This window comes from Ascidiella aspersa, chromosome 5 (genome assembly GCF_963924565.1).
Source record: "Ascidiella aspersa chromosome 5, kaAscAspe10.2, whole genome shotgun sequence".
Lineage (NCBI taxonomy): Eukaryota > Metazoa > Chordata > Ascidiacea > Phlebobranchia > Ascidiidae > Ascidiella > Ascidiella aspersa.
The window spans coordinates 19,663,339-19,689,135 of NC_139451.1; the positions used below are offsets into that span (position 1 = coordinate 19,663,339).

General features: G+C 38.0%; 2 protein-coding genes across 2 annotated transcripts in view; one reads left to right on the plus strand and one right to left on the minus strand.

Annotated features, from left to right (window-relative positions):
* Positions 1-1,451: 1,451 nt before the first annotated feature.
* Positions 1,452-17,822, plus strand: LOC146145265 (proton-coupled zinc antiporter SLC30A2-like). The gene is made up of 10 exons (XM_083389440.1): positions 1,452-1,611; positions 3,260-3,822; positions 6,366-6,518; positions 12,045-12,191; positions 12,752-12,905; positions 13,521-13,660; positions 14,222-14,328; positions 14,572-14,677; positions 15,372-15,506; positions 15,918-17,822. Exons 1-10 carry the CDS (start codon positions 1,505-1,507, stop codon positions 16,055-16,057), a joined length of 1,752 nt encoding a protein of 583 aa, XP_083245566.1. The 5' UTR covers positions 1,452-1,504; the 3' UTR covers positions 16,058-17,822.
* Positions 17,823-20,027: 2,205 nt separating this feature from the next.
* Positions 20,028-25,797, minus strand: part of LOC146145266 (protein bicaudal C homolog 1-like) — a 48,116-nt gene continuing 42,346 nt past the window's right edge. Inside the window, exons 22-25 of the mRNA XM_083390786.1 lie at positions 25,058-25,277; positions 24,132-24,385; positions 22,947-23,046; positions 20,028-22,428 (exon numbers count right to left, since the gene is read on the minus strand). Coding sequence (XP_083246912.1) covers positions 22,136-22,428; positions 22,947-23,046; positions 24,132-24,385; positions 25,058-25,277 — 867 coding nt within the window. The 3' untranslated portion in view covers positions 20,028-22,135. The remainder of the gene's footprint in view (positions 22,429-22,946; positions 23,047-24,131; positions 24,386-25,057; positions 25,278-25,797) is intronic.

Here is a 25,797-nt window from a genome sequence, read left to right on the forward strand (position 1 = left end):
ATTTGCACCCGACACTACAGGATTAGAATGCCGTGTGCAACTTCTCGACGTTTTTTATGTGACATTTGGCCTTTCGCTTATTCGAGTCATGTTATCGCAATCAATTCTTGTGTCAATGGCCGTCTTTTGGAAATATCCAATGTATGGAGTAAATTAGGCTTTTTGTAATATTTTGGGCAAAAAATTCGTAGTCTGTTAATTCAAGAATCACATTGTTGTCAACAATCCTGCTATTATAGCAGCTTGTCTTTTGGTATAACTTGAAGAATATCGCTTTGCATCTGCTTGCTTTAAACGGTTGGACTTGTCAGTTTAAAAGTATATTTTTTCGGAAATGTTAAAAGTTGCCGTTATAAGATCGTGTGGTCAAGTGGTGTAGTGAGCAAATACTTTTAATTAAAAGTCCAACATAAGCTGATTTGCTAGAAACAAAACTAATAAAATACAAATATAAAAATGAGCGTTTAGATATAGATTTTACTTTTAAATGAACGCTTAGTGTAATTCAGTTAAGCATTGTTTTTTAAAATAAATACATAGAAAGTGAAGTTATGTGTAGTTTTAAATTAATTGTTAATCTACCACTTGATCGCTGCTACTGTGAAAGTGTAACAGCATATGTGCGATAATAAATTGACGTCTCTTTAAACGACGTATTATAGGTTAGCCTTCATTGTACAAATACTAAAGGTCGTACTCATTTTGCTATATGAAAATATTTAATATAAAGTTATAAATTTTTTATCATTGAACCATCTTACTGTGGATTATTATTATCGATGTCTGTACAACAGTAGTGCTGGCCACTTGTCGTGTAAAGCTGTTTAATAATGTATTTATATTTTGGTGGATTAAACTTAGTCAGTTATTATGCGTCCAGTAAACGTATCCTGAATTGCCCAAAACAAAACTTTTTTCTTCGGTTATACCTAAAGATTGGTTAGTGACCAAGCAAATGATCACGAATTGCTTGCGGTCAACTATTTGCTAATGTTACCCAAAATCATTTGCCCGACGTGTTAAAAAGACACAAAACAAGCTTTTTGTTTCAAACTTTGAACCACAAAAGCCCACCCCATACCAGGGTCCTTGTTTAATATAAAAGCCAGATTTTTTTTTGAAAAAGAAAAAAAAGAGAAAAAAAAAAGATTTAAAAAAAAAAAGAAAATCTGCCACAATATTTCTTATTGAAAAGATCTCAATCCTTCCTTAAATAATTAAGCAACACACTCTTGACGGCACCTATACTTATCCTAAATACAGAGAAAGTTTTACCCATCAGAGAAAATTTGTGAAAAAACAAGGTGAACGGCAACGATCCTTAGTATAAGTAGCCTACACAACTGGACACCAGCTGGCTTAGTTTGCTGTTTACGAAATTCTGTGTAGTGCCAAAATAGAAAAAATAATTAGTATTTATTTTGCCAATTCTTTATTTAGAGAATATTTTTTCTTTCGTTTTAACAACTGCTTGTTGCGCTGCAATTGCCTGGCACCGAGCAAGATGTCGTTTCCCAAACCACAATATATTCAATCCTTCATCGACGAAAAGATGAGAAAGGGAAAGAACACGGAAAAAACGTCCCTAATCAACGAAGATAGCCTTTCGAGGTACAGTTTTTTTTTATACCTGACTGATCAATACAGACGAACGGATTTTAATGATGGTTTAAAAATCGTTCGCTATATATTTTGCCTTTCTGCAAAACTAGAAAAGGAAAACGCTGGTTTAATGAAAACGCTTTTATAGGATTCATGTTGGGATGGTTTAAATTTTTTTAGAGGCATTGTTATAAAACAAAACGAACACTGTTCGTTTCCTGATATTTGTTATGTTTTAGCCTAATTCCGCTTAATTCAGTTATCTTTCTAACAAGTTCTTTTTTTTTTCTTAAACTGGCCTTTCTAGAAACTGCGATATAAAATCAATTGTCACCGCATTTTAAGACACCTTTCTTTTATTAAAAATCGAAAATGTTCTTTTAGTCAACGTTCGATTCGCTTTTCGCCTCTTCTGCAATCAGTGGCGGTCTATCGATTTACAACTTTTTGCCTTCGAACTGAAAGCCGATCCACCACAATGAAAGCAGACGTGCCACGAAAGTGACCCGAAATGTTGGGACTGGCGGAATTGTCGTCACACATAATTCAGCCGTAAACCTCAAATGTGCCATACAACACTATACATCACGGAGCATGTAGCGGTACCGGGCGGCCTCGATATGTCGATCGAAATCGCAATAACCTTCTACGCGTAATTGCACCGTGCAAAGAGAATCCGTGACCAAAGTTTGAAAGGCTTCGAAATGTAATATATATAAACTGTTAAAGGTCAACCTGGTTAACTGGTTAATACATTTTGTGATGGCGACGATTAAAAGTGGTTTGTGCTTTGTTCACTATAAGCTTACAAAAAAATCAGTAAAAAGAATGGAGTCGCCAAAACTTCGCTTTTAAACTTTGGGTCGCCACAAAAATGTTGTAAAACGCTGACTTAAGGAATATTGTCGTTCAATTCACATAGCTTCTTGCAATTAATTATGATTCACTTAAAAAAAATCGCAATTGTTTTGTAATTGTCCAGCCAGCGATAACTGTTACACAGCTATGCACAAACCAAAAAATGTCCATGCCGAGTGATGTCACAATACAATGGAGTAACGGAGTTCAAATGGTCGTTTATTATCTATGTAGTAATACATATATCATTATTTTTGCAAACTGACTAATTGCTAGGTTAAAAAACTATTTTACATTTAAAACGAACGTTCTACCTGTGAAAATATTTAGGCTTTAGAATAAAAAGTAATGCGGCAAGCAATCGTGCGTGCAATACGCACAAAGCGGTTTGGCCTATAGGTGACTCACTACATAATTAATTCATTATTAAACAACCACTCTACCGCAGTTGGCATTTCCAATATCTGACCAAGTTACGCGGACTGGCAAAACTTTACTCCGGGTTTATTGGTTACACCATTCCTCAGTTATTTTATAGCAGTTGACAAAATACCTGGCTAAGTTGTGCGGACTGGTAAAACTTGCCTCCGGGTTTATTTGTTTCACGATTCTTCCGTTATTTTATAGTTCAGAAGCTTACAAACCCCAATAGCTATAATTTTTACCAGATTGTCACAAAATTTTAATGCTTTTCAACTGAAAAATAATTATCTTTCAGATTATAATGCAGCAGCATATAGTCGATTATTTTTAAGCGGTTTAAGGGAAAGTTTAACGCGAAATCGTTTGCTTTGCGCAGAGAAAACGACGAAAACGGCTATAGCAACGGGCACGTCGAGGCCAGGCACCGTGAGCGGCACGACGGGTCGACGGGTTCCGCGTCGCCCTACTCCGGTTCCGAGGACCTACAGACGCGTCGGCGGCGCCACGGCGACAAAACAACTGGCAGCGAGGCCGACTTTGACACCGACGACAGCGCAGTCGGGGCCCGAAGTAAGATCGCGCGCGACCGACACCACAAGAAACAAAAGGACGCGCGGACTCCACTGCGTAGCGCCGACGGCGTGTCGGCGGGGGCTTACGGCGGCACGTCGGCCGTCAACATCGACACAGCCGAGACCCTGGCCAGTTACAGTCCCTCCAACAGCCCCGCTGGCATCCTGAAGGCCGGCGGTGCTAGCTCTAAGGGCGGCGACGCCAGGGAGCTGATCGCTAAGGACGGCCACGGAAAGAGGAGTGAGAAAAAAAGATGGGGAAGAGGCGCCGGCGGAGGAGGTGACAGCACCAGCGATGATGATCACGATCACGGCCACGGACATGACGGTCACGATCACGGACATGCGCACTCGTCGCATCATCACGGTAATTACCTTGTCGGTGTGCCTATTTTTTGTTCTGTTAGCAAAGCATACCATAAACATCGGCTACCTATAGACTTAATGGGTATTGTAGGCCAAGCATTTTTGTAAAAGCGACACTTTTATCGTCCCTTCGCTTATAGATTAGTGGTTCTAATACGATATCGTCTGGCGGACACCTTTTGCTTCCTTGATATATCAAATAACTATAGTCTAACTATAAAACACCACGCTCTATACTCACTTTCAACATTCCAATCAAGCAGACAATGACACAAACACAAGCTGTTAACAAGTTTGTCACCAATAAAGCTAAATTGAAAAAATATTCCGTCTAACTTGTCAGTCAACGGTTTAAAATATGCGCGTGCCCTTTAAACTTATTTATGTGCGTTCAGCGTTCTAGCCATATAAAAATGGCAGTGCATTTTATTAAAATTACATGTCCACACACCGCAACATATGTAGCGCTACGCCAAAGTGCTGGTACCTTTTGCAGTGTCGAATTCCAGTCCAGGTGTGTATAAAAGCGCACTTTGGCCTGTATAGTTTCAACTTGCAGTCGCGCCTGTAAGTCTGAGAAACGTTTACTGGTGCGTACATATTTACAGGCAACAGTTCCAGTTACTGAACTCAACGCATGGCCGTTGGCATTTTCTCGGAGTGCAGCATTGCTGTGTTATTCGTGCAGCGATTCCAAAACAATGATATTAGTGCGCCGGGATTATATGTTATTGCTATCTCGATAGCAAGCCCCATATACCGATATACTGATGATCTAACACATGTGTATGGATTGTTTTAAGATTTGCTGACTTCGATAACTTAGATTACCCACTGGAATTTAGCATGATCTTGATTTTGATATCACAAAGAGGATTTATCTGTCGAAGGAGTACTTCTGCAGCAAACAGTAGTGCAACATTCTACAAACAATTTCGATTTCTTATATCGACTGCACACTAATATAGTAAAAGCACAAACAACTTTAGTTGTTATGCTTGTTCACCTAATGTGCACTTTCCCAAACTGGTCCGTTAAGCAAGCCTTCTTTATACACTCAAAATGGAGTATTTACTTGTTTTTAGCCAATTTATTACACCTATATGCAAGTAACTTGTGAGGGCCTAGATCAGTGGTTCTTAACCGGGGTACCGCGGCGCTCTAGGGTGCCATTTTCAACGCACAAAAGGTGCCGAGAGATATTTCAAATTCTTTAGGATTTCAATCTTTGCTCTATTGGTAAGCTTCGTGATACAATTTTTTGTGTATGGTAAAAGTTTCAAAATTAAACGGGTTTTTAATCCTTGTTGCACAGTTAATGTGCTGTTTCAATCTCGTTTATTGTAACGTTGCTGTTAACCACTCAGCAACAACACGAGCTTCGTGTCGCGAACTATTTATAATTACTTTAAGGTGGCGTAAGCCAAAAAAGGTTTCGAAACACTGGTCTAGATCAAAATACGAATCGGGCCTGTCGTTGTATATACATTTATTGTAATAAATAAATTGCAACGAAGAGAGTGTATTACCCATACAAAACATATGGTTTAAAGCTGCCCAAGCCCATATTACATCCGTCAATCGCGCCTAAAAATATAGATTATATAGCAGGTATAGGAGGGGCATGAAGTCCAGATGCCTGAGTGCGTTTCGTTCTCACAAGTTGTGTTTGTTCCTTAGTATGACGACACGCCAGATAATATTTCGCCGCAGTCGACACGCACAAATAGACGTGCAGCCGGTTGGAAGATTGTCCAGCCAACCATGTGTTGTATGTGTATTGGGTTCCAAAGTTTGTGGCAAAACTTCCAGACTTAATGTGTCTGAGTGATTTTTTCTACAGCGATGTTTTTTTTTTCACTGTTTAAAATGGAAAAGAAACACATTTAACCGCAATAGAGAACATAGTGTGTTTAAATTCAATCTGAGGCAATTGATGGTATATTTTTGCTTGTCTTAAAATTCTGTACAAGATCCCTTAAAACAAAAGTAGTCTATTTACACTTGACAGCGCAGCATAGAACGCGTGAATGTTTCGCAGTTTATTATTATTTTGATCATAAATTGCGAGTAACTCCGATCGTAACAAATTACAAATTGGGGGCACTGGAACTTTTATCAACTTCAAGAGCCGTTCGTTGTCCGCGAGACACGATTTCTATGAAACGATTCCTATTATTGGCAGGGGTTTTTTAACCTTTTTTACTGCGGACCCTTAAACATAATTTTGCAACGCTTGGACCACGGTAGGCAAGAAATTTACAAAAAGGACGTCATAAATTTGACGTCACAATACTTTAGTCCAACTACATTTAGTGCAAACCGTTTTATTTTTGATTGAACTGTTTTCTTTGAAAAAGTGATTACTTCTTAAAGTAGACTAATTTTTCAATCAGGCCTTCATATACCCCCTAAAACTAGTTCACGGACCTCCAGGGGGTCCATGTACCCCAGTTTAAGAAACCCTGCTATAAGACTTTTGTTTTAAAATCCCTATTTAGCCGTAGACAAAATCCGTTTGAACTTAACCGTTTTCCATTTTAGATCAACTCAATCCCTCCGACGTAGAGTCAGAGCACTGTCACGATTCGTCCGATGAGCGCAGCGAAAAAGACCAAAAGAAACGGGACAAGGCCCTGAAGAAGCTAATGATCGCAACCGGGCTAAGCTTTTTCTTTATGGTCGGCGAAATCGTAGGTGGGTGCCGTGAAGTCACTATGACGTAAGAGATCTGCAAGCGCAGCGAAGGTCTGCAATGCTATGTTTGGTGTTCGTTGTGCACATATACGAGCTTTTATAGCACGACCGCACGCGCAAATGTTTACACACACGATAAGCAACAGTTCAAAACACTAGCAGAGCTAGCAATTCAGGTCAGACACAATTAACAGATCTTAAAAAGATATATATATATATATATATTTCACCAACAAAGGCATCGTCAGTATATCTGAATAAAAACAAACGCAACAGTATAGGAATAAGTCAGAAACAAAATAAATAAAACAAAGTAAACTAAAGTAACTAAAACATAAAAAACTGCAAGGCAAAAAGAAAAAAAAGGAAAAAAAGTTTTTTATTCCGATATACTGACGATGAATTTGTTGGCGAAATATATATATATCTTTTAAGATATGTTAAATGTGTCTGACCTGTATTGCTAGCTCTGCTAGTATTTTGAACTGTTACTGATCAGGAATTAAGGTCGACATTTATGTAAACTCAATTTTTCTAAAAAGTCACAAGAATAAGCTTACATAGCACCATTCTGTGGATGTCTGATAATGTTGGATGGGATGCTAAGTTGCAGAATTCGTACTTGTTCTATACAATCTGTGATGATTAGGCACTTTTTCTAATTAACAATAACTATGCTTCCCCTAACGCTAAACCAAATTTTTACGCTCAATAATCCGGAAAACATTACAAAACAAATAAAACTCAACAAATCATCATTCTCCGAATCTGTTTTTAAACAATAAACCCTAAACTTGTCATAACTGCGGCCGATATAATGAAAACGTAACATCATTTAGCAAGTTATTTCGAAATCACTTTTGCAGTATGCCCTAAATTTGACCTACTATTTTAAAATATGGCAAAATATGTTTACAAGAGAAACAAACAACGTCCGCAAAAACTATTTAACTCTAAGATGCAATTTAAGTTTGGTTACATTTGTTTCTCTATTTTTGAACATTTTTATATAACCGTATTGATATATATTTTTAAATAGTGTCGTTTTGAGACCAAGAATACAATAATAGTCACGTGGCTATATTTTCCCTTTTTTAAGCTTTGTTTTACATCATGTTACTAGTCCAACAAGACTGTTTTAGCTGGTAAGCTTATTACTGATAACGATGGGATGAGGAAGATTTATATGTCATGGGCGTCGTTCGAGATTCGACTGGTCACTTTTGACACGGCACGCGGTACAACTACCGCACGAGTTGGATTAGCTGCACGCGGCACGCGACACCTAAATGTTGTTTAGAAGGTTGCTTTGCTCCAATTGGTCCAAATGCACGGCACGCCCGCTGGGATTGATGTATTTGATGCTTATAAGTCATTGTCGGTTGTAAACCAATTAGTTAAGTACATGTCTAACAAAAGTGACATCAGGGGCACCTCCATTAGGCTAATCTTTGTAAGCTAGTAAATTTCAATCTTATCTTGTTTTATACGGCCTATATTGTCTTTAACACACCAACATGTAGCAACTACAGCTTAGCAAAAAAACACGCGTTAATTTACCAGTCTAGTAGAACACAGAAATACAGTAGCAAACAACTACGATAAACATACGATTTTTAGAAAATAGATCGAATTATAAACCACGAAAAACAATTACTATATTACACTTGTATATCGTTTTCCTAACTTAGTCAGCTCACATATACCAATGATGGGCGTGATATTGTACCACAGGTTAAAGGCCACTTCCCGGTTCGGAAAATGGCCTTATGTAGGTTTAAAAGCAGCTAACCGCTGATAAAGGGATGTAATATGGCACAAAGGCGTTTGTGAAAAAAACGGAGCCTGTGTCGAGTAAACTGGTATGATTTTGCAACAGAATGACAAAGACGAATCAACGGAAAATGCTCTGCACCCGAACCTAACGCGCTTAAGTCCGGCGCTCGTGCCTCTGTTTGCATTTCCCAATCCGGTCTTCGCCGAAATGCGGCGACAACTTGTGCTGTGGCAATTTTGTCGATACGCTAACTACTATCAGTTAATTGAATAAAGAGTGCTAATACTAGAAGAACTTACACTAAGTGGCGACTGCGCTAAGTAGAACCTTATAGACAGCATTTGGGTTTGGGAAATCTAGTCATACATGCAAATTACAAATGCTTTGACAAACTACGTATTTATGCTCTCGTCAAGCTCATCTGTCACGATACTATTTATCAATATGATTTAATTAAACGCATAGATAAATGCGGGTGGTGTTCGAGTTTAACCAAATCATCCACGTGCTAAACGTTTATCGAAACATGTGGGTGCCGTTATTGATTAATGTTAGGTTACTGTTTGTACCTTATGGCTTATATCATTTGGTTTACGGTGATTTTTTAAATAGATCACCGCGTCGTTGATTTTTAAATTGAACAACAAATAGATGGATATACGGGTCGGTCTCATCCCCGAAACAATATTGTTTAAAGGAAATTTTATTTTTCGGAAAAAGTTTAATGCTGTGTGAAAAGCAAAACACAGTTATCGGGTCTGCTTTCGTTCAGGACCTAAGAAATGTCGCACAAATCAAAGACTCCGTCACGAATCGATACTGTCTCGTTGTGATAGAAGTATATTGCGCTTCGTTTTCTCGAGCCGGCGTCTCCCCAAACGTCGCAAAAGATTCACCTCTAAGACGACACTTAGTGACGGCAAATCGATGACTGTCGTCGCGAAGCGAGACTCGTCGACCAATCCTTGGTCAGTCGAACGGGCTGCACTCTCCGCGTGTACATAAATTCGTGTCGTCGAACATGTAATTGGCAATCCCCCTTTATATAATCGCCTTCGCTCCAATCGATTTCCGCGGTCATCTGTGTCTCCGGAGAGCTCCTGCGATGATTATACGAAGGCCCGATGAATAAGTAAAGTCAGTCTACGTAGACACGAACGTATACGCATTGCGTAGGCATGTAATCGGGTGTATCCGTATAGAACCAGAAATTGTTGACAGCAGGTTTCTGCCTGACGATCACTTTTTGAAAATCCGTGTAAAGTACAAGATCCGAGAGCTTTGTTTAGCATCATCGATAATTACAACGTTTAATGCTGTTTTTACACTTATTTGTCACACAGACTTTTTTTTGACAAAAAAAACACTCGCTTGTACCGTTTGCAAGGTTATATTCTTGGACTGGTTTTAGTGTAGTCGCGGTCAGTTTTTATGTGAACAGCAGCGTCCTGTTTATGGCCTTTCGCACTAATCGATTGGAGTAATCGGTCAAGCCTCGTGAGAAATAAAGCGTCAATAAAGGGCCGTTTAATAAATAATGCCAATGAGACGTACAGAGCCTGTAGCAGGCTCTGTCTAGTAGCATTAAACATTTGTCATGTTTTGTCACATTGAATTAAGATTTCTACTACGGTAACTCCGTAGAAAGCATGGCCTGAATTGTATACAGTCGTTTTTTCATACCTTTCTTGCGATGCCTTTAGAAAACTTTGTTCTACCTTTTAGAAAACTTTGTTCTATGACTACCGACAATAGACATTTTACTCGTTTTTATTTATTTACCGATATTTAGTATCAAAAAGCATATGCAATTGGTGCAGTTATCTCGTTGAGTTCTAATGCCGATGTTGTGGGATAATAATATTAGTAAGCATTTTGTTACCGCAATTGCTACTAGATACGAAACAGAATCTTTGTGTGCGCCCTTTTTTTAAAAAACGACGGACCAGGGCTGTTAGAGAACCACCGGTATACAACATGATGGACCAGTTTATCGTCAGTGCAGTTCAACAAGGGCGGATCGTATCTCTACTAGTTCAAATGAAAACGGCTGAAAAATAGGACCGACATGGTTCCCAAGAGATCACGGAAACTTGAAACATGGATCCATTTTCTATTCATTTTCTCATATCGGCCTAAATCCGGGTTAGCCGAGAACAGCCGACAAATAAATTACACACAATATTCAAGGCAAAAATGCACCACAAGCCGGCTCGCACCACGTTGTTAACCGCGAAAGTCCGTTATCGATTAGATTAGGGCCAATGTCGCGGGTGCAACGCGAACATGGCAGGGGACACCCCAGGCTGACAGTGACGCTGTCGGGAGCGCGTCATCGCAGTGCGTCATGCGTGGCTCGTTAGTTACAGTTGGTTGTAAGATCAAAGTTTGTTCGGGAACGGGCGCACCGCTTGGACCAAGTGCAATAAGCACCTTTTCGGAAATCATACGGTATAGAAACTTTATACCTTTATCCAGGCCCGTCGGTTTTGGCTAGATTAGGCATTGTAAAGAAAATGCCAACCTATTAATAACTGCATTTGACCCACTTTGTGCGGCGCAGACCTGTCTGCTCATTTTGTACAGATCGCTTTGAAAAGAAGACTTTGTAACCATACCACTTCCAAAATCGGTACGCAAACTTAATTCAATACAACAGTCATTCGAAAAATGCTGTACTTTACTTTTATGGGTAGCGTATTATGCTATTCTTTTCGCTTTATCGTGTTTAGTAGCGGGCATTACGCAGTAAGGACATGGACGCAATCCCAGCTGCCTATCGGAATATCACAGGCGTTTAAAAACGCAAGCACTGGTAATGACTAAATGCAATTAAAAAAAATACGCGATGTATTAGCCTTATTTGTGTTTTATCAACGGATGTTGTGCAGATTGCAAAAAATAGGGTAACAAAAAGGTTAACGGCGAAGAGGATAAGAGGCCACCGCTGATATGCTAATTTGTTTAAGAGGCGTTTTTTAGCTCCTACGGGCAGTCTTCCTGTCGTAAATTTGTCTCACAATGTTTTCACTGGTAGGCGGATCTGTTGTTCTTTGATTTTGTTAGAGGTGGGATTGTTGTATCATTTGCAGGAAATTTAGCCAACTCGGCCAGGAATTTCATTACCTGATGAATGTGGATCATGATTGGGCTACATAAGCATGATCCAAATACTTTACGGAAAAACTCATCTTTGTTAAAGTTTGCAATTAGGTAAAGCAAACATATTGTTATTTAACTGTTAAGGATGGTAAAACTCCCATCAGGTTTGTCTAGGGTTCCAAATTGTTGCAATATTCTACTTTACAGAGAGTATAAGCTTGACTAAAAGTTGCCATAATACACCAACCTTCTGGCTATTTTACCAAACAAAGACGAAAAGGTTAAAATGGTTAAAATGGTTAATAATTCAATTTCGGTTAAGGGAAAAAGTATTTAATTCCATGAACGTTTGCTAGAAATTAACGAAATTAAACCTAAAACTAATGAAAAAAACAATACCGATCTGACTTGCCAATTACCTCAAGAAATACGTACTAAAATGTGCTCCATTAAATGTTCTTTTCATCAGTCTCAATGAGTCGCGAAAGACTTTATTACATTTAAAACCGTCAATAAAATAAAAGTTTAGCCCTTAAGCAAAGAAACTGCACAATTTTAATTACCACATTTTAAAATAAGGCCGACTGCATTTTATGATAATGACTTTTAGCCTCCTAGAGTTAAAAAAACCTTTTGTTATGTCACAGGCGGCTACCTTGCCAACAGTCTAGCGATCATGACCGACGCAAGCCATCTCTTGACGGACGTCAGCAGCTTTCTTATCAGCATCATCGCCTTAAAAATGGCGGCTCGGCCCATTTCGAAGAAAATGACTTTTGGCTGGCACAGAGCCGGTAAGCTTATGCCAATATTTGAGTGGGCATCTACCCCACTAGCAATGCCACTGAGTCTGATTTTATCTCACCTTCGCCATTTCAAGAATATTTTAATTTGCTGTGTGGGCCGATACTTGTTACTTGTTGCTCGCTTCACACTTACTTAATACGAGACTCGATTTACTGGCTTTAAGAGACAACAACTAGTGTTTCGTTGAGAGGTTTTATTACATGAATATGTTTTAATCAGTAGCTCTGCTCTTTACAAATACTTCATTTTTTTTAATTGCAAAATTACCACTATATTCCTTATATGCGTACCACGATTTTCTTACTTTTCGAGTTAAAGAACACATATTGACGATAAGGAATATTAAGTTGTTTCCAACCTGTATACCACTAACTGCTTGTAGATCTCTGAAAACATGAGTATTGACGCAATTTAAAACGTGAGAAACGCTATGGCGCAATAATTTGAACGGATTTTTACTACATTGATAAAAGTAGACCCTGTTTGGGCTGAACGGACAGTTAAATGACAAACCAAACCAAAGTATAATTCTCTTTTGTATTGGCAGAGGTAATTGGTGCATTGATAAGCGTACTGGCCATCTGGGTCGTGACCGCGGTGTTGGTCTACCTCGCTATCATGAGGCTGATCAACAAAGACTACGACGTCGACGGCAAGACTATGCTCATCACTGCCTCCATGGCCGTGGGATTTAATATTGTGTAAGTTCAACGAAAAATGTACATTTATTAAATATTGTACCAAGGTGTACGAAGGTGAAATGCTTCACACAAACTGTATGTTGCAAGTAAAGACCTGTTTTACTCAATATCATTCCATATCTAATTTAAAAATTATACTGTTTCTTTATCAGAATAAACATATTATTTGTTAAAGGATAATATACCTGGAATTAAATCCTGCTTTAGTCAGTAACTTAAGCACAAAACTTGTAAATTAAATTTACCAGTGTTGTAATGACTTAAGTCAATGCCTTGAGTGTGTACTTAAGTCACTGTTTACAAATGACTTGACTTTGAATTGGGTTATTTATCCTAATTTTTCCGAATAAAACAATTGCTTGCCCTCTATTGCCTTTTTGGTATTTTTTAGTTAAGGTATTGCTAATAATTGGATGAGTTTACTCAATTTTAATAGCTTAACATGTATTTTTTTATGAAAAGGACTTGGAATTGGCTTGCTTTAATTAATTATGACTTGACTGGGTCTTGACAAATATTTGTTCAAAAAGACTTGATTTGGACTTAAGTCATTTCAAAAATACTTGTTTACATTACAACACTGTAGTTGCCTTACACTACTGTTTTTGATCTTAGAATGGGCCTGGTCCTTCACGAGGCTCACGGTCACGCCCATGGGCACAGTCACGGACACTCTCACGGCCACAGTCACGGAGGCAGCAGCCACGATCACAATCACGATCACGAGGCCGGGAGCACGGCGAGCAGTGGAGAAGGTGAGAAACGTTGTTAATAAACCTAGATTAAAACAAAAATTGGTAAGGTCAAATGTCGTCGCAGTTTTATTTTATTGTTGTTGGTATATTCGAAATCTGTCACGCTAGTTTTTAACTCAGTATCACGAGATTTTAAATATATATTGCTCATGTTAAAACCTTTGAATGTTAAACTTATTATTTATTTTTTAAAACAGAACCTGCTAATGGGTAGAAAGTGGTGAAATACAAGCCAGTATTTTTAATAGCTTCAGGAAAAGCTAAGATACGCGTTTCCGTACTAAATTAGACTTTACATCTGCAGCGTAGGCCTGGTGTTTTTTAGTCAATGCAAAGCGTAGTCAATCGCTTACATTCAGAACCTATAAAACTATTTTATAACGCAAGGGGTAATTTTCCACCAGCTGGTTCACGATTGAAGGACAGTAGACAATTTATTTCATGTGTTACATATAAACAGGGCACACACGTCAATGAGGGACAGCAGTGCATGGGCCCCAACTTAAGTAGTTGCTTAACCTTAGGCACAGACTTCTTAAAAGCGTTGTGTTCTGTCTGCAGATGAAAGTTCCGGGAATGTGAACGTAAGAGCGGCATTTATTCACGTTATTGGCGATCTGATCCAGAGCCTTGGGGTCCTCGCTGCCGCTTTCATTATTTACTTTAAGGTGAGTTGTTACCTAATTGCAATGGGTATTCTGCCTCAGTTTACTAAACCAGCTTCTTGGCCGGAGTTCGGCTTGTCTTCTTCTGATTGTTTATTAAAGGAAGTAAAAACGTTGATATCCCAACGTTTGACAATGTTTTCAGTTTTAATTCTATATAAATTGATAAGGATAGATTATAGCGCCTGGCTTTTGAGTAACACTGTTTTGCATTTTCATTAAATCCGTTATTATTTCGTATTTCAGCCCGAATACAAGATAGCCGATCCAATCTGCACCTTTCTCTTTTCCATACTCGTCCTTATAACAACGATAACGATATTACGCGACACGATTATCGTTATTATGGAAGGTGAGACGTCTTTTGGTGTACCTGCTTTTATCAAGTATAATGCTATACCGAAGGTGTTTTCGTGATGTTGTTCCATGTTAATCAAAAATAATTCGCTTGGAATTATAATTATTCTATATTGTTTTGGCGACCTATTTAAGTCGCCTTCTGCAAATGTATGACAAATACACAAAGGATACACCTACTGGAGAAGCTAGTTTTGTCTAATATTATACCTGGTAGCAACAGTTAATATATTGTTCCTTTTTTGCTGTGAGAAAAATTTGGCCGCAGAACACTGAAAATGTTTAAATTTCGGACGTTCAGTGTTACTTCTATAAGGTTGAATATATTTAAATGTTAGGGTGCACTACAATTTTGTAGTTCTACATGTACAGCCTTGAACAACATGCGATTATTTTTCTTTTTTTTGTTTAAAGTCAATCAATATGTAAAATAATGAAATAAAATTGTTACGCTATTTTGTCGGTGAAAATCAAGTTGTATTTATAGACATCCTATTTCGTGGTTAACAGGTTCAAATATTGGCTTTTTAGCTCTGCGTTCAGCAATTTCGCTGAAATAATGGAGAGGTGATTTTGAAACTATCTATAGTCCCCGTGTTTATGATCCGTATATTTTAAATTTCATTTAACCCTTGCTTTATTTAAGGCAAAATAACCTTTTTAACGAAACGTTTTTTTTGTTTATTTAGGCTCGCCTGTTGGGGTTGAGTACGAAGTTGTGAAGGAGAAGCTTCTAGAAATCGACGGAGTTACCGCCGTTCACGACCTGCGCATTTGGTCCCTGACGCTGAACCAAACTGTCATGTCGGCACATTTGGCAATAGGTAATCATATTTCGTGCATTTATAAGTGGACCCTAAAAATTAATAGAATTGGAAGCCGTCGCTTAGGTCCTTAGATTAATATTAATATAAGCTTTGTCTAAAACTGCGGCAACCAGTTTTAAAACTGCTTATTGAGTGAGATTGCGCGTTTGGTTTCGCCTATTCGCATTACATAATCAAGTTTTCAACATAACGCTGTAGTATATAAAAATCATGTTATATCTTGGTTTTCAACGTAGCCAGATATCACATCATATTACGTGTGCTGCTGTATAGAGTCAAATACAATAAACACATATTAATTGTTCTTAGCGTACACACTATTCCTGTTAAACTGTATTGTAACCTGGCGGTAATACACACCTGTAAAAATATCCTTCTCTGTCATAACTGTACCTCGCTGTATTTCAGACAAGGCCACGGATTCGAGTGTCGTTTTGAAGAAGGCTACAAGGAAGCTTAAGGGCCTTTACAACTTCCATTCATTGACGTTACAAGTTGAATACTATTCGCTCGACATGGACGACTGTAAAAAATGCAAGCCTGCCTAAAGCTGTACAATAGCAGCAGCAGATGCAGCAGTCTGGCCTGCGTGACACTTTGGCAAGTGCCAAACGCGCGTGGCAACCTGCCGGTTCCACAATCCGTGATCGATGTGTCGGTGTTTTTAGTCAAGTTGCCTACAGGCGATTTATTTTGGTTCATGTCTTGCGAACTTTCTTTTTGAATTATTGCAAGTCTCGTAACTTGGCAGCTTTCGCCGTGCCCTTAACATGCGAATATTTATTTCGACAATTTCCCTCGAATCATGGTGTCTAATTTGTAATTATCCTCCGCCTATTTATTACTGGAAAGAAACTAATTTAGCTGTAATGAAATTTATGGCCAAAGCGAAAAAAAATTCAAGGCGAAAAATAAATCTATTATGTTGCAAATAGGTTCCCACACATCAGAATTGGTGAATTTGTGCTATGGCAATACCGCAATTTCACTGCTAACGTTTTGTGAGCGTTTTGTCACTTTGTCGTCTTTTACAATTATATGCTGTCAAAAATGACTGTAACTCTGTAACGATGTTTTCTTCGCTCAGTCGAATGCACTAAGCTGTTGATGTTGCCGTTGTTTGTCTCCGCCATATGTTTTTTATGATGCAGTTATCGCTCACCCCAGATTCAAATCTCACTTTTAAAAAATTCGAAACCTTAGTAACTTTCAACTCTAACCTGCGATTTTATAGGTTGACCGCTGATCCTAAATCCAACACAACTGTACAACAGTCGCATAATTATTCCGTTTCATATAATACCAATTTCTTTAAGTTGAAAATAGTTTATCTTTATATTATTGTACTCTCTTTCGTCTCTCTCCTAATCGTATTATTTATAACCCGTAAAAACTGTTTGTGCTGGTTTGTTTCTTGTTTCAAACAAGTGGCAAGTTAGGGGCAGGGGACCTTCTTTATTTCGTTCCTGGTGGAAAGTAACAGTTCACCCGATGCTTATCTTTAAACAGACCTAAATCACGAATATTGCCACAAATCACATAAGAACACTCTGTCTTGATTAATTCTTACCGCGATAACCCTATTGACAAGTCTATTGCAAGGTTATTATATTTAATTATAAAAAAATGTTGAGTCGAATTACCTATGAAAAAACAAAACACCGATATTACAGTTCTTGTTTAAATGCGGAATAATTTCACTTGTACTTGCGCCTGCGTATCTTAAAACTGAATGTGATCTTTTTGGTACGCTGACCTTTCACATTGTATTTGGGATCTAGCCAGAACGCGCCATTTTAATCCATCTGTGAATTTTTTAACAACGTTATATGGTTTGGACCGTCTATAGGGTCATGTACCGCATAACTGGGGCATGTACCGTTTTGTTTCTTTCTACGCAAAACGTCTACTTAATTTACTCTGTTATAAACTGGAACAAAATCTGCATCACCCCCATAAGCCATAGTGTTTAGGGTTTGGTGCGAAAGGTTGTTACCCGCTTACGAAATGACTAACATTTTACTAGAATACGTCTACAACACTTAGTCTATAATCGGTGAAAAACCGTATAATGTTTCGTAAAAGGCTGTTTTTTAACTGGATTTAACGTTAGTGTCACAAAACAAATATTTTTTTAAATATGCATTACCGTACGTAAGTTAGTTTTCACCCTACTGCTGACTTTCGTACGTTTCCGAATATTTTGTGATCGTCTTCCGCAACTGAAAACAAAGTACTTATTACTTTATCACCGAATGCTGTGCAATAAAAAGCAAATTGTTTGCTTTTTAGAATATACCGTTGTGTGGCTAATACAGCTCTAAAATGCTAAAAACAATATGCGTGTTGCTTTTCAAATACTTTAGTGCTACTCAAGTCACATTTTGTGAAAATTGAGATTTTGCCAGCAATGAATTTTATGGTTGTTAGTTATCCAATCACAGCGTTTGAAGTGTTGCGAAGAAATAGCTAAATAAAATGCTGTAGGAAAGATATTTGCCGATTTAACGTTTAACTGGGGTTGCCTTTGGCAGAAATCTTGTTAAATTAATTTAGTAAAGGAAAAATAAACCCTGAAGAATGGACTTGCAAAAATACTAAAGTGACCAGAGAGGCCGGTAGGGTCGACCCTAGGCTTAATTTAGCTGGAAATCTACCTGTCAAAGCTTGCTTAGATAAGTTGATTTGCCACCCGAAGTACCCCCTACGAAAACCTACAAGAAAGCAAGAATGTAGATGAAGCTGTACAGTACACGAATACTAGTAAACAGCTGCTATTTTGTAACAGTTTGCAATGTTTTTATTTTGGTAGCCTATTTTCTTTACACGTTTTAGTTTACCGGTAGGCTACTATGAATTTGCGTTTAAAACTACAGATAAGTAACGTTCACACGGTATGGCTAACAGTTTTCACTACGAATGACGTTAGCCATACTAAAAATGAAATGTGCTAAAAATAGCACAAAAAAATATTTTTTTCAAAAAAAAATTGAGTTAGGAGCAAAAAAGATATTTTCTTACTGTTTTATAGTTTTTTCAAAGCTGATATATTGGTAAAAAAGCTAATCAAGTCTAGTATTTTGTTAAAAGATACTACTTAATTCCACCCCTTTTATTCCAAACATAGCCTATATAGGCTACGTTTTTAGTTTCTTTTAAATAAACAAAAATATTATTAGCTAGAAACTAGTGAGTGCCCGTAAGTACTGCAATGTCATAAATCGAAGAAGATTTTAAACCAATCTCGCCAAAAATTATTCACATCAGCTTTACAAATCTTTACATTGATTAGGCTTTTGAGGTATATTATGTGATTTTCTAGTTTTTAAACTCAGGTCTTTAATCATATTACACTTTTTTTGCTTTTATTATACAAATTTAAATATATGCCCTTAGATAGGACACTTTATACAACTCGTTTGCAATGAAATCTTCTATCGTTTGGTATAATAAATAAACTCGTTAAGAAAAATTTTCAATTATTTATTTGCTTCCTTGTTCTTTTGCTAAATCAAAATCCCCGACCCTTACTTCATCACTAACCTCCTAATAATTTAAACCTCAATCCAATTTCTAACCAAACCTATTACCAGCCCCTAACCCTAAAACAACCCAGTGACAAAACAGCGGCGCCCGTTAAACCAAGGCGCCCATGTTTAGAACTTATTCCGACAGGTTTAGGTCTTATTCAGACGATTTCAAATCTTATTCAGTCGTGGTTATTACTGGTATTTGGCTTTATTCGCTCATTGGCCTTATGGTAATATAGATTTTTCTGCTTTATATATTGGTGGTCTTATTGTATCTTTCCCTTCGCTCAATATGATTTAAAAACTTAAAATATATTGTACTGACCTCTTGCAAATATACATTGCTTTCGCCAAGGGGTCCGCGGACACCAGTTTGTAATCTATTGTTTTTTAATAAAAGTCTGTTGGTGTTACACTTTGATTTTAACTTTTTGTGCTGTTTTACTGGTCGTCGTAAGAATCAGAAAGATAGTTACTTCTTACTTGTCTTCCTAGCCCAGATTTTGACAACTAGATAATTCTAGTTTTCTAATTCAATGAACAAAAATGCACAATGCGGCTAATTCTAATTCTAATCTAATTTTTGAATTTCTTGTGTGCACTAATTCTAGTTCTTATCTAATTCGGATTTTAACAAAAATGCTACTTTGTCCAAGGGCATTTTTAGTATCTTAGTCAAAACAAACAATTTAACTCTTTGGTTGGAACGTAATTTTCACAGTCTGAAAAGCACATGCTATGCCGAAAGGCATCAAAATTAGCACACATATATTTACCATTCGCATTCTTATTAGAACACTTCTCGATTTAGTAATCAAATGTAATTCTAGTTTAAATTCGTTTTTTGTTTACAGAATTCGGTAATTCTAATTATCTAATTAGAGAGAAAAAAATGATCTAATTTTAATTCTAATCTAATTTTAAAACGCTAAAATCAAACTAGTTCTCCAAGTATGCCCTGGCACTTCAGAAGAGTAAGAGCAGAAAATGCGCTCGAAAAATTCAGTGTAATAGAGCAATAAATAATAATCAAAACAAACATAATCGCGATTCGTCACAAAAAAGCGAGAAGGTGTGGATAGGAAAGAGACGTACAGTTGAACTTGACAAAGAACGTTAGCGGGTCAGCGAGATAATATGTACAGATATAAGGGAAAAAGATGTCTTCTGCCACAAAATATGTGTGTATATCGATGTTAAAGCATAACGGAATCAGTTGCTATTCGCCTCCTATTTCCGGAAACAAAACTGGAATAGAAGTGTAGACGGCAGTATTTATTTTATTGTCCAGTAACTTTACCATTGCGTTAATTTCCAATTCGTACATAGCGGCTATTTTGAGAGTGAAACTGATTATCTGTGTAACGACGATGCTCACAAAACTATAACATACAGAAGAGTTGCTCATGCGACCAGATGTTTTAATCGGCGTTTTTTAGCTAAAAATAGAACAGTTAAAAAGGATATTCGAAAGCGTAACGGTCGCTATTGCAAAGAACAAAATGTACGAGTTTAAGAGTTCAACGTTAAGGCGAAACAGCCAGAAGCGGCCGCCTTGCTAACTGTCCAGCGCTAGAACAGGAATGTCGCGTAACGTACTTGAGCAGACGCAATTTGGCAAAGGGTTTTAATAAAAAGAGAGAGTAAAAAACAGCCTGCGATTGGCCGATGGTGGATCGAGCGTCTATTAAACAAATAGCACAGCGCACTTGATTTTTGTCGCGATGAAAATATGCTATACAGCGTCGCTTAAACACTCGGACTCATTTGGGAAGCAGACATAGGTAAAATGAGCGCAAATATTTATCAGAAATAAACAAACAAATAAACATCAAGAAAACGTCGTTCGCAACAGGGGACGATCGACACCGCCTAATCCTGAAAACTGTCTGCCAAAAATACAAAAGCGATTTTAATAAGGAGTCCAAAAAAACATTCGACCTCTGTAGTTTGGACTATTATAGCTAACGTTGGTCCAGACATACGTATTTACGATAACCGTTTCTTTATCACACTTAGCTGTATCTAAAAAAGACTGGCGTTGTCAAGGCGATTTTAAATCACTTTATAGATTTTAAAATGGAACTTGCTCGACTAAAAAAACTAAAAATCGGTGCGCTGTACCGATTTTTTGCATGTACCGCAGCCAAGTAGTGTTAAGCACGTTACCATCGTACGCCGAGCCCCTGTGCAGCTTTGAATGGTAATTCTTAAAGTTCGAACTGTCGTTGTTTTTGACGCGCAAGGCAGTGTGATATATGTTTGAATGTTGCGTGCTGTGGTGTTTGGCAAAATTCGGCTGTGCCAAGACAACTTGCGATTATACGAGCGAAACCACGCGATGCACGAATCCATTTTTTAACTGCAGGACGCGCAATCAAATTAAAACAGCATGGATTACTCTATGAAGTGACAATTAAAAGAAAACGGCCCAGAAAATAGGCATTACTGTACTGTACTATATTTACGCAAACGTTCGCAATGCATTAACAATCGGTTGCGATTTTTGTTAAAGCGTAGGTTTTCCAATCTGTTTGAAAATACTGTCATAAAAGCGTTCGTCAGTGCAAATTAGGAGCTTTACATAGGGGGTTAAGTGCTGCAATGGAAATACACGCGCAAAAGAGAAAAAGACGACTTGTTAAAGCACCGTGCAATTTAAAAAAACAAGTATAGAGTGCAATAAAAGCAATATTTCTTCACGGATTGGCACCGCAGAAAACTTGTTGTCACGCAATTGCGCGCCTACTTACAGCGTAAAACTCAGCACCGCAAATAAAGGGCTTTCTATGAAGGAAGGCAATTCTCCGCACAACACAAATAAAATGCTCTCACTTTCAGCCAACTTTTTTTTAAACGTATCAGGTCTGAAACAAATCCTTAATATTTAAAAGAAAATTAAACCCTCCGACAAAAAAGAAATACAAAATCCGCTGCAATCTGTGTGTTTCAAGGCTTGTGTATTCCGGGACAGGCACACCGATTTCTGACCACCAATGCAGACCAGCATAGAACAACACCGTTTCAAAGTGAGCACAACAGACCAATACCAAGAGCAACACTTGGGGGTTGCATTTACCAACTTGGGGGTCGCATTTACCAGCGGCCGCTCTGACTCACAATTCCCTTGCCGCCGCTTAACAATCGACTGGAAGACAAGCTGCCATGAGAGGGATTTTCCCTGACGCGAGAACGGCTGCTAGGCATGATAGGGGCTTCCCCGGCAGAAGAACCCGACTCAAGCAGGCCGCTGAGCTTCTGGTGGAGCAGCATGTTGCCGGCGCGCTGTTGGGGCGGTGCCAATGGCGCCCGAGTTAGGCCCGGGGCGCCCGGAGCGGCGTTCAGGGCGTTGACGCCGCCGTAGAGAAGCCCGCGGTTCTTCTTTAGTTCTGCGTTGTGATAATGCAAAAGAGAAGCGTTAGGTTATGACGCGAAGCACCAAGTTATGCACTGAGTGATGGATTTTTCTTTTTTTTACAGGATTTTATTTCTTGATGCAAAGGTCTGCATATGTGATGTTAAGTTTTATCTTGATATAACCCAGTCGTTCGCAAACTTTTTTAGCTTGCGGCAGACTAAAAAAATCCTAAATATTTCGCGGCACACTTTTAACAGAACAACAATAGAGTATTTTTACAATCGCCCATAACACACAACAAACTAAATGTTAATGTCTCAATATTATAAATTTGTAATGGATAGTGCGTATTTAAGTCTTAAATGCTTGCGTGTATGCCTATTTGTAATGCACATAACTTTCTTTTTTCAAAATTTACAAATTTCTGCGGCACACTTGACAATCTCTTGTGGCAATAGTGTGCCGCGGCACGCAGTTTGGGAATCATTGATATAACATATACCCAATTTTATACAGAGGACGCATCGGGCATAAACCAATGTCCATTACCTTCGATTGCAAGAAGTATTTTCCTCCTCGGTCCAAACACCGTGATGCCCAACTCTGTTAAATCCGACTCAGTCAAGGTAAGGAAAGTCTGTAAGTCAACCTGGATAAAGAAATGCCAAATTCGTTAGATTGGCTCAAAAGTCCCACAAACGCAAAAGGCATGACATTGGCAGCTGGAAACTCGTGCTGTTAACTCGTGTAAAAAGAGTATAAAATGTTTATCGCGTTGTATGTAGTTTCAGTTCCTGTTTGACACAATCAAAGCACACACTTTTTTTAATTTGGCAATTAGAATTGATTAATTTGAAAATGGCAAAATAAACAACACCAAACTTTGGAGCATAATGGTTGGAGGTTGTAGTAAGACGTAATAAGAATATCAAAGCCCATACAGAAGTAGGTATCATTTTGGACGTTTCGAATAACTCTTTATTCATAAACAACACCAAGGATTGCAAATAGAGAAGAGTTTCACAGCCAATGGATAATAACCAAAATGTTAGCCCATGAATAATAACCAAAATGTTAGCCCATGGATAAATAACGAAAAAGGTTGCTGTTTCATTTAAAAAAAGTTAGGTGGCCGATTAATTCGACTTCATTATTTTACATGGTTTACATTAATTAGAATTGATTGTAAGCAAGATTACTGCAAAATTTAGACAACAGCGGGATTAATTCGATGATGTGTACAATCAAATCGATTGATGCTCTTGTCTGATTTGTGCTTTTGTTTAACTGATTAAAAATATTTTTTTTAAAAAGCTTTTTAGCAAATGTTAAAACTAACGTTAAAAAGCATTAAGGTAGAGGAAGCTTTGTAAAGTAAAATTGATAAAGTTTCGAATTGGCAATTTTTGTTTTTTGTTTATATTTTTTATACCGAACAAAATATATTTTACATCTTTGTCAAATTGTATTTCAACCAAGCATAAAAAATACTTTACGGTTCCGTACCTCGAAGTTTGAAAAGGTAAAATTAATGAAGTTTAGAATTGGCAATTATGTTTTTTTGTTTGCAGTTTAAATGAAAAAAAAATTTTTTTTTTTACATTTTTGTCAAATAATGGCAATTTCTGCTTTTTGTCTACAGTTTTTATGATAAAAAAAGTGATTTTTACATTTTTGTCAAATTGTATTTCAACTACGGAGCATAAAAAAAAGCCTTGTCGATTAGGTATATACCTCTTGCTTGGCGAAGACCTCGCTGTACTTTCCGAGGTTCAGGTGTTTCAGCAAATCGTGTAGGTCGACGCAGTTCGGTCCGCCTAGGTGGTTGTCAGTGAGCAGGGACAATGCTGCCTCCAGTGGCTGGTTCTTGAGGCCAGGCGCCGGGGATTTCCCGGCGTCACCGTCCCGGTATTGGGGCGGGGGGCTGGGGTCGTCGTTGGGGTGAGGGGGCGTGGGAATACTGCGGTTGATGTACTCGTAGGGGTCGACTGAAAAATGAAGGAGGGTAATTACTTTGAGAAGTTAAAAAATATATAATGTGATAAAATTAAAATGTTGGCTGCACTAAAATTCTTGCTTTTATTTAACTAAAAAAACATTCTAGTTATAGAACATTAGTTTTTTTCCTAAATGTAACATACTATCTTTTCAGACCAGTTTTATTTATTATATTTTATTAAAGTTTTGTGCTTTTTTTAATAAATTAAGCATTTTGCAGAAAAACATTTGTTTTTGTTAAATTTAGGGTTTCTAGAAAACGTTCAAACATTTTTATTTATAACCGATACATGCACGGAGTTAAGCAATTTAAAAACGCAGACACCATCTCGCAACGTATCGGATAGCCACCAATATCGCCTTAACGTTATACAACGTACCACACTGAAAAATGAAGAGTGGTAAATATGTGAAACATTAAAAATATTTTCTGTAATAAAATTAAAATGTAAGCTGCACTGAAATACTTGTTTCCATTAAATTAAAAAAGGCGTTCTTGAAATCAATTAAAAGAACAATAATTTTTTCCCCTAAATATAGCAATACATGCGCACAACGTGTCAGGTAGGCCTTAATATCTCCTTACTATCAAACAAAGAACCATACTTTAAATTAATATCGGCTGCGAGCTGATCCTGCAATCAAAAAACGTTAATACTCACAAGTGGAATGCTGTCTTCGTTTGGGCGGCAGAGAGTCGCCGAGGTCTGTCACCTGCGAGTGTAAGCTGTGCGAGAGGTTCTGTCGCTCCCGCCACGAAACCAGCGCCGAACCGCCTCGACTCGAGTTGGCCAGGTTTTGGCTCAGTGCCAGCTGGTTGGCCGCCGCGGCCGTCACCGCGTCAGGGCCTTCCCCTTCCTCGAAACTCCCGGAGTCTTCGCGCTAAAAAAGAAGCAATGTTGTGTTGTTTGAGTGCATGGGCTCCTAAGCAAAGCTTTGTACAACATTGACAGTGAATAAAAAGACACGGAATTGATTGAGATAATTGGGAAATCTAGACTGGGAAATTGTAGCTAACGCCATGGCTGACAAACGCTAGTTGTCCGACGGCACAGTTCTGATGACTCCGTCGCGTCACAGCTTATCGCATACTTCAGCGACGCCTAGATTTATTAATTTTACTCTTATAGTCTTTTTATTTTTATTCTTCTTTTATATTAACTGGCTTACGCACTCTCATTTTCATTACTAACCCTGATAAGGTCAGCTGCTATCTGCTGCCGAAACGTCGGTTTATACTTCGATTACACCAGAAGAGCGATTTCTATCTATTTATATGTGGCCTGGTGGAGCTAACTCTATTATTGACAGAGAATTTAAAAAATATTATTTCCCTGAAAAATGACGAAGTACAAAAAGTTGGCCAAGGCAAAATAAGAGGTATCACTACTTCTTCTAACAA

What these genes read in the sequence shown, in the direction of transcription:
- LOC146145265 (XM_083389440.1), top strand. Translation starts at nt 1,505, where the DNA reads ATGTCGTTTCCCAAACCACAATATATTCAATCCTTCATCGACGAAAAG. An exon ending in CACGGCGAGCAGTGGAGAAG is followed by an intron (nt 13,661 to 14,221) that starts GTGAGAAACGTT and finishes TTCTGTCTGCAG; the next exon opens with ATGAAAGTTCCGGGAATGTG. An exon ending in GATTATCGTTATTATGGAAG is followed by an intron (nt 14,678 to 15,371) that starts GTGAGACGTCTT and finishes TTGTTTATTTAG; the next exon opens with GCTCGCCTGTTGGGGTTGAG.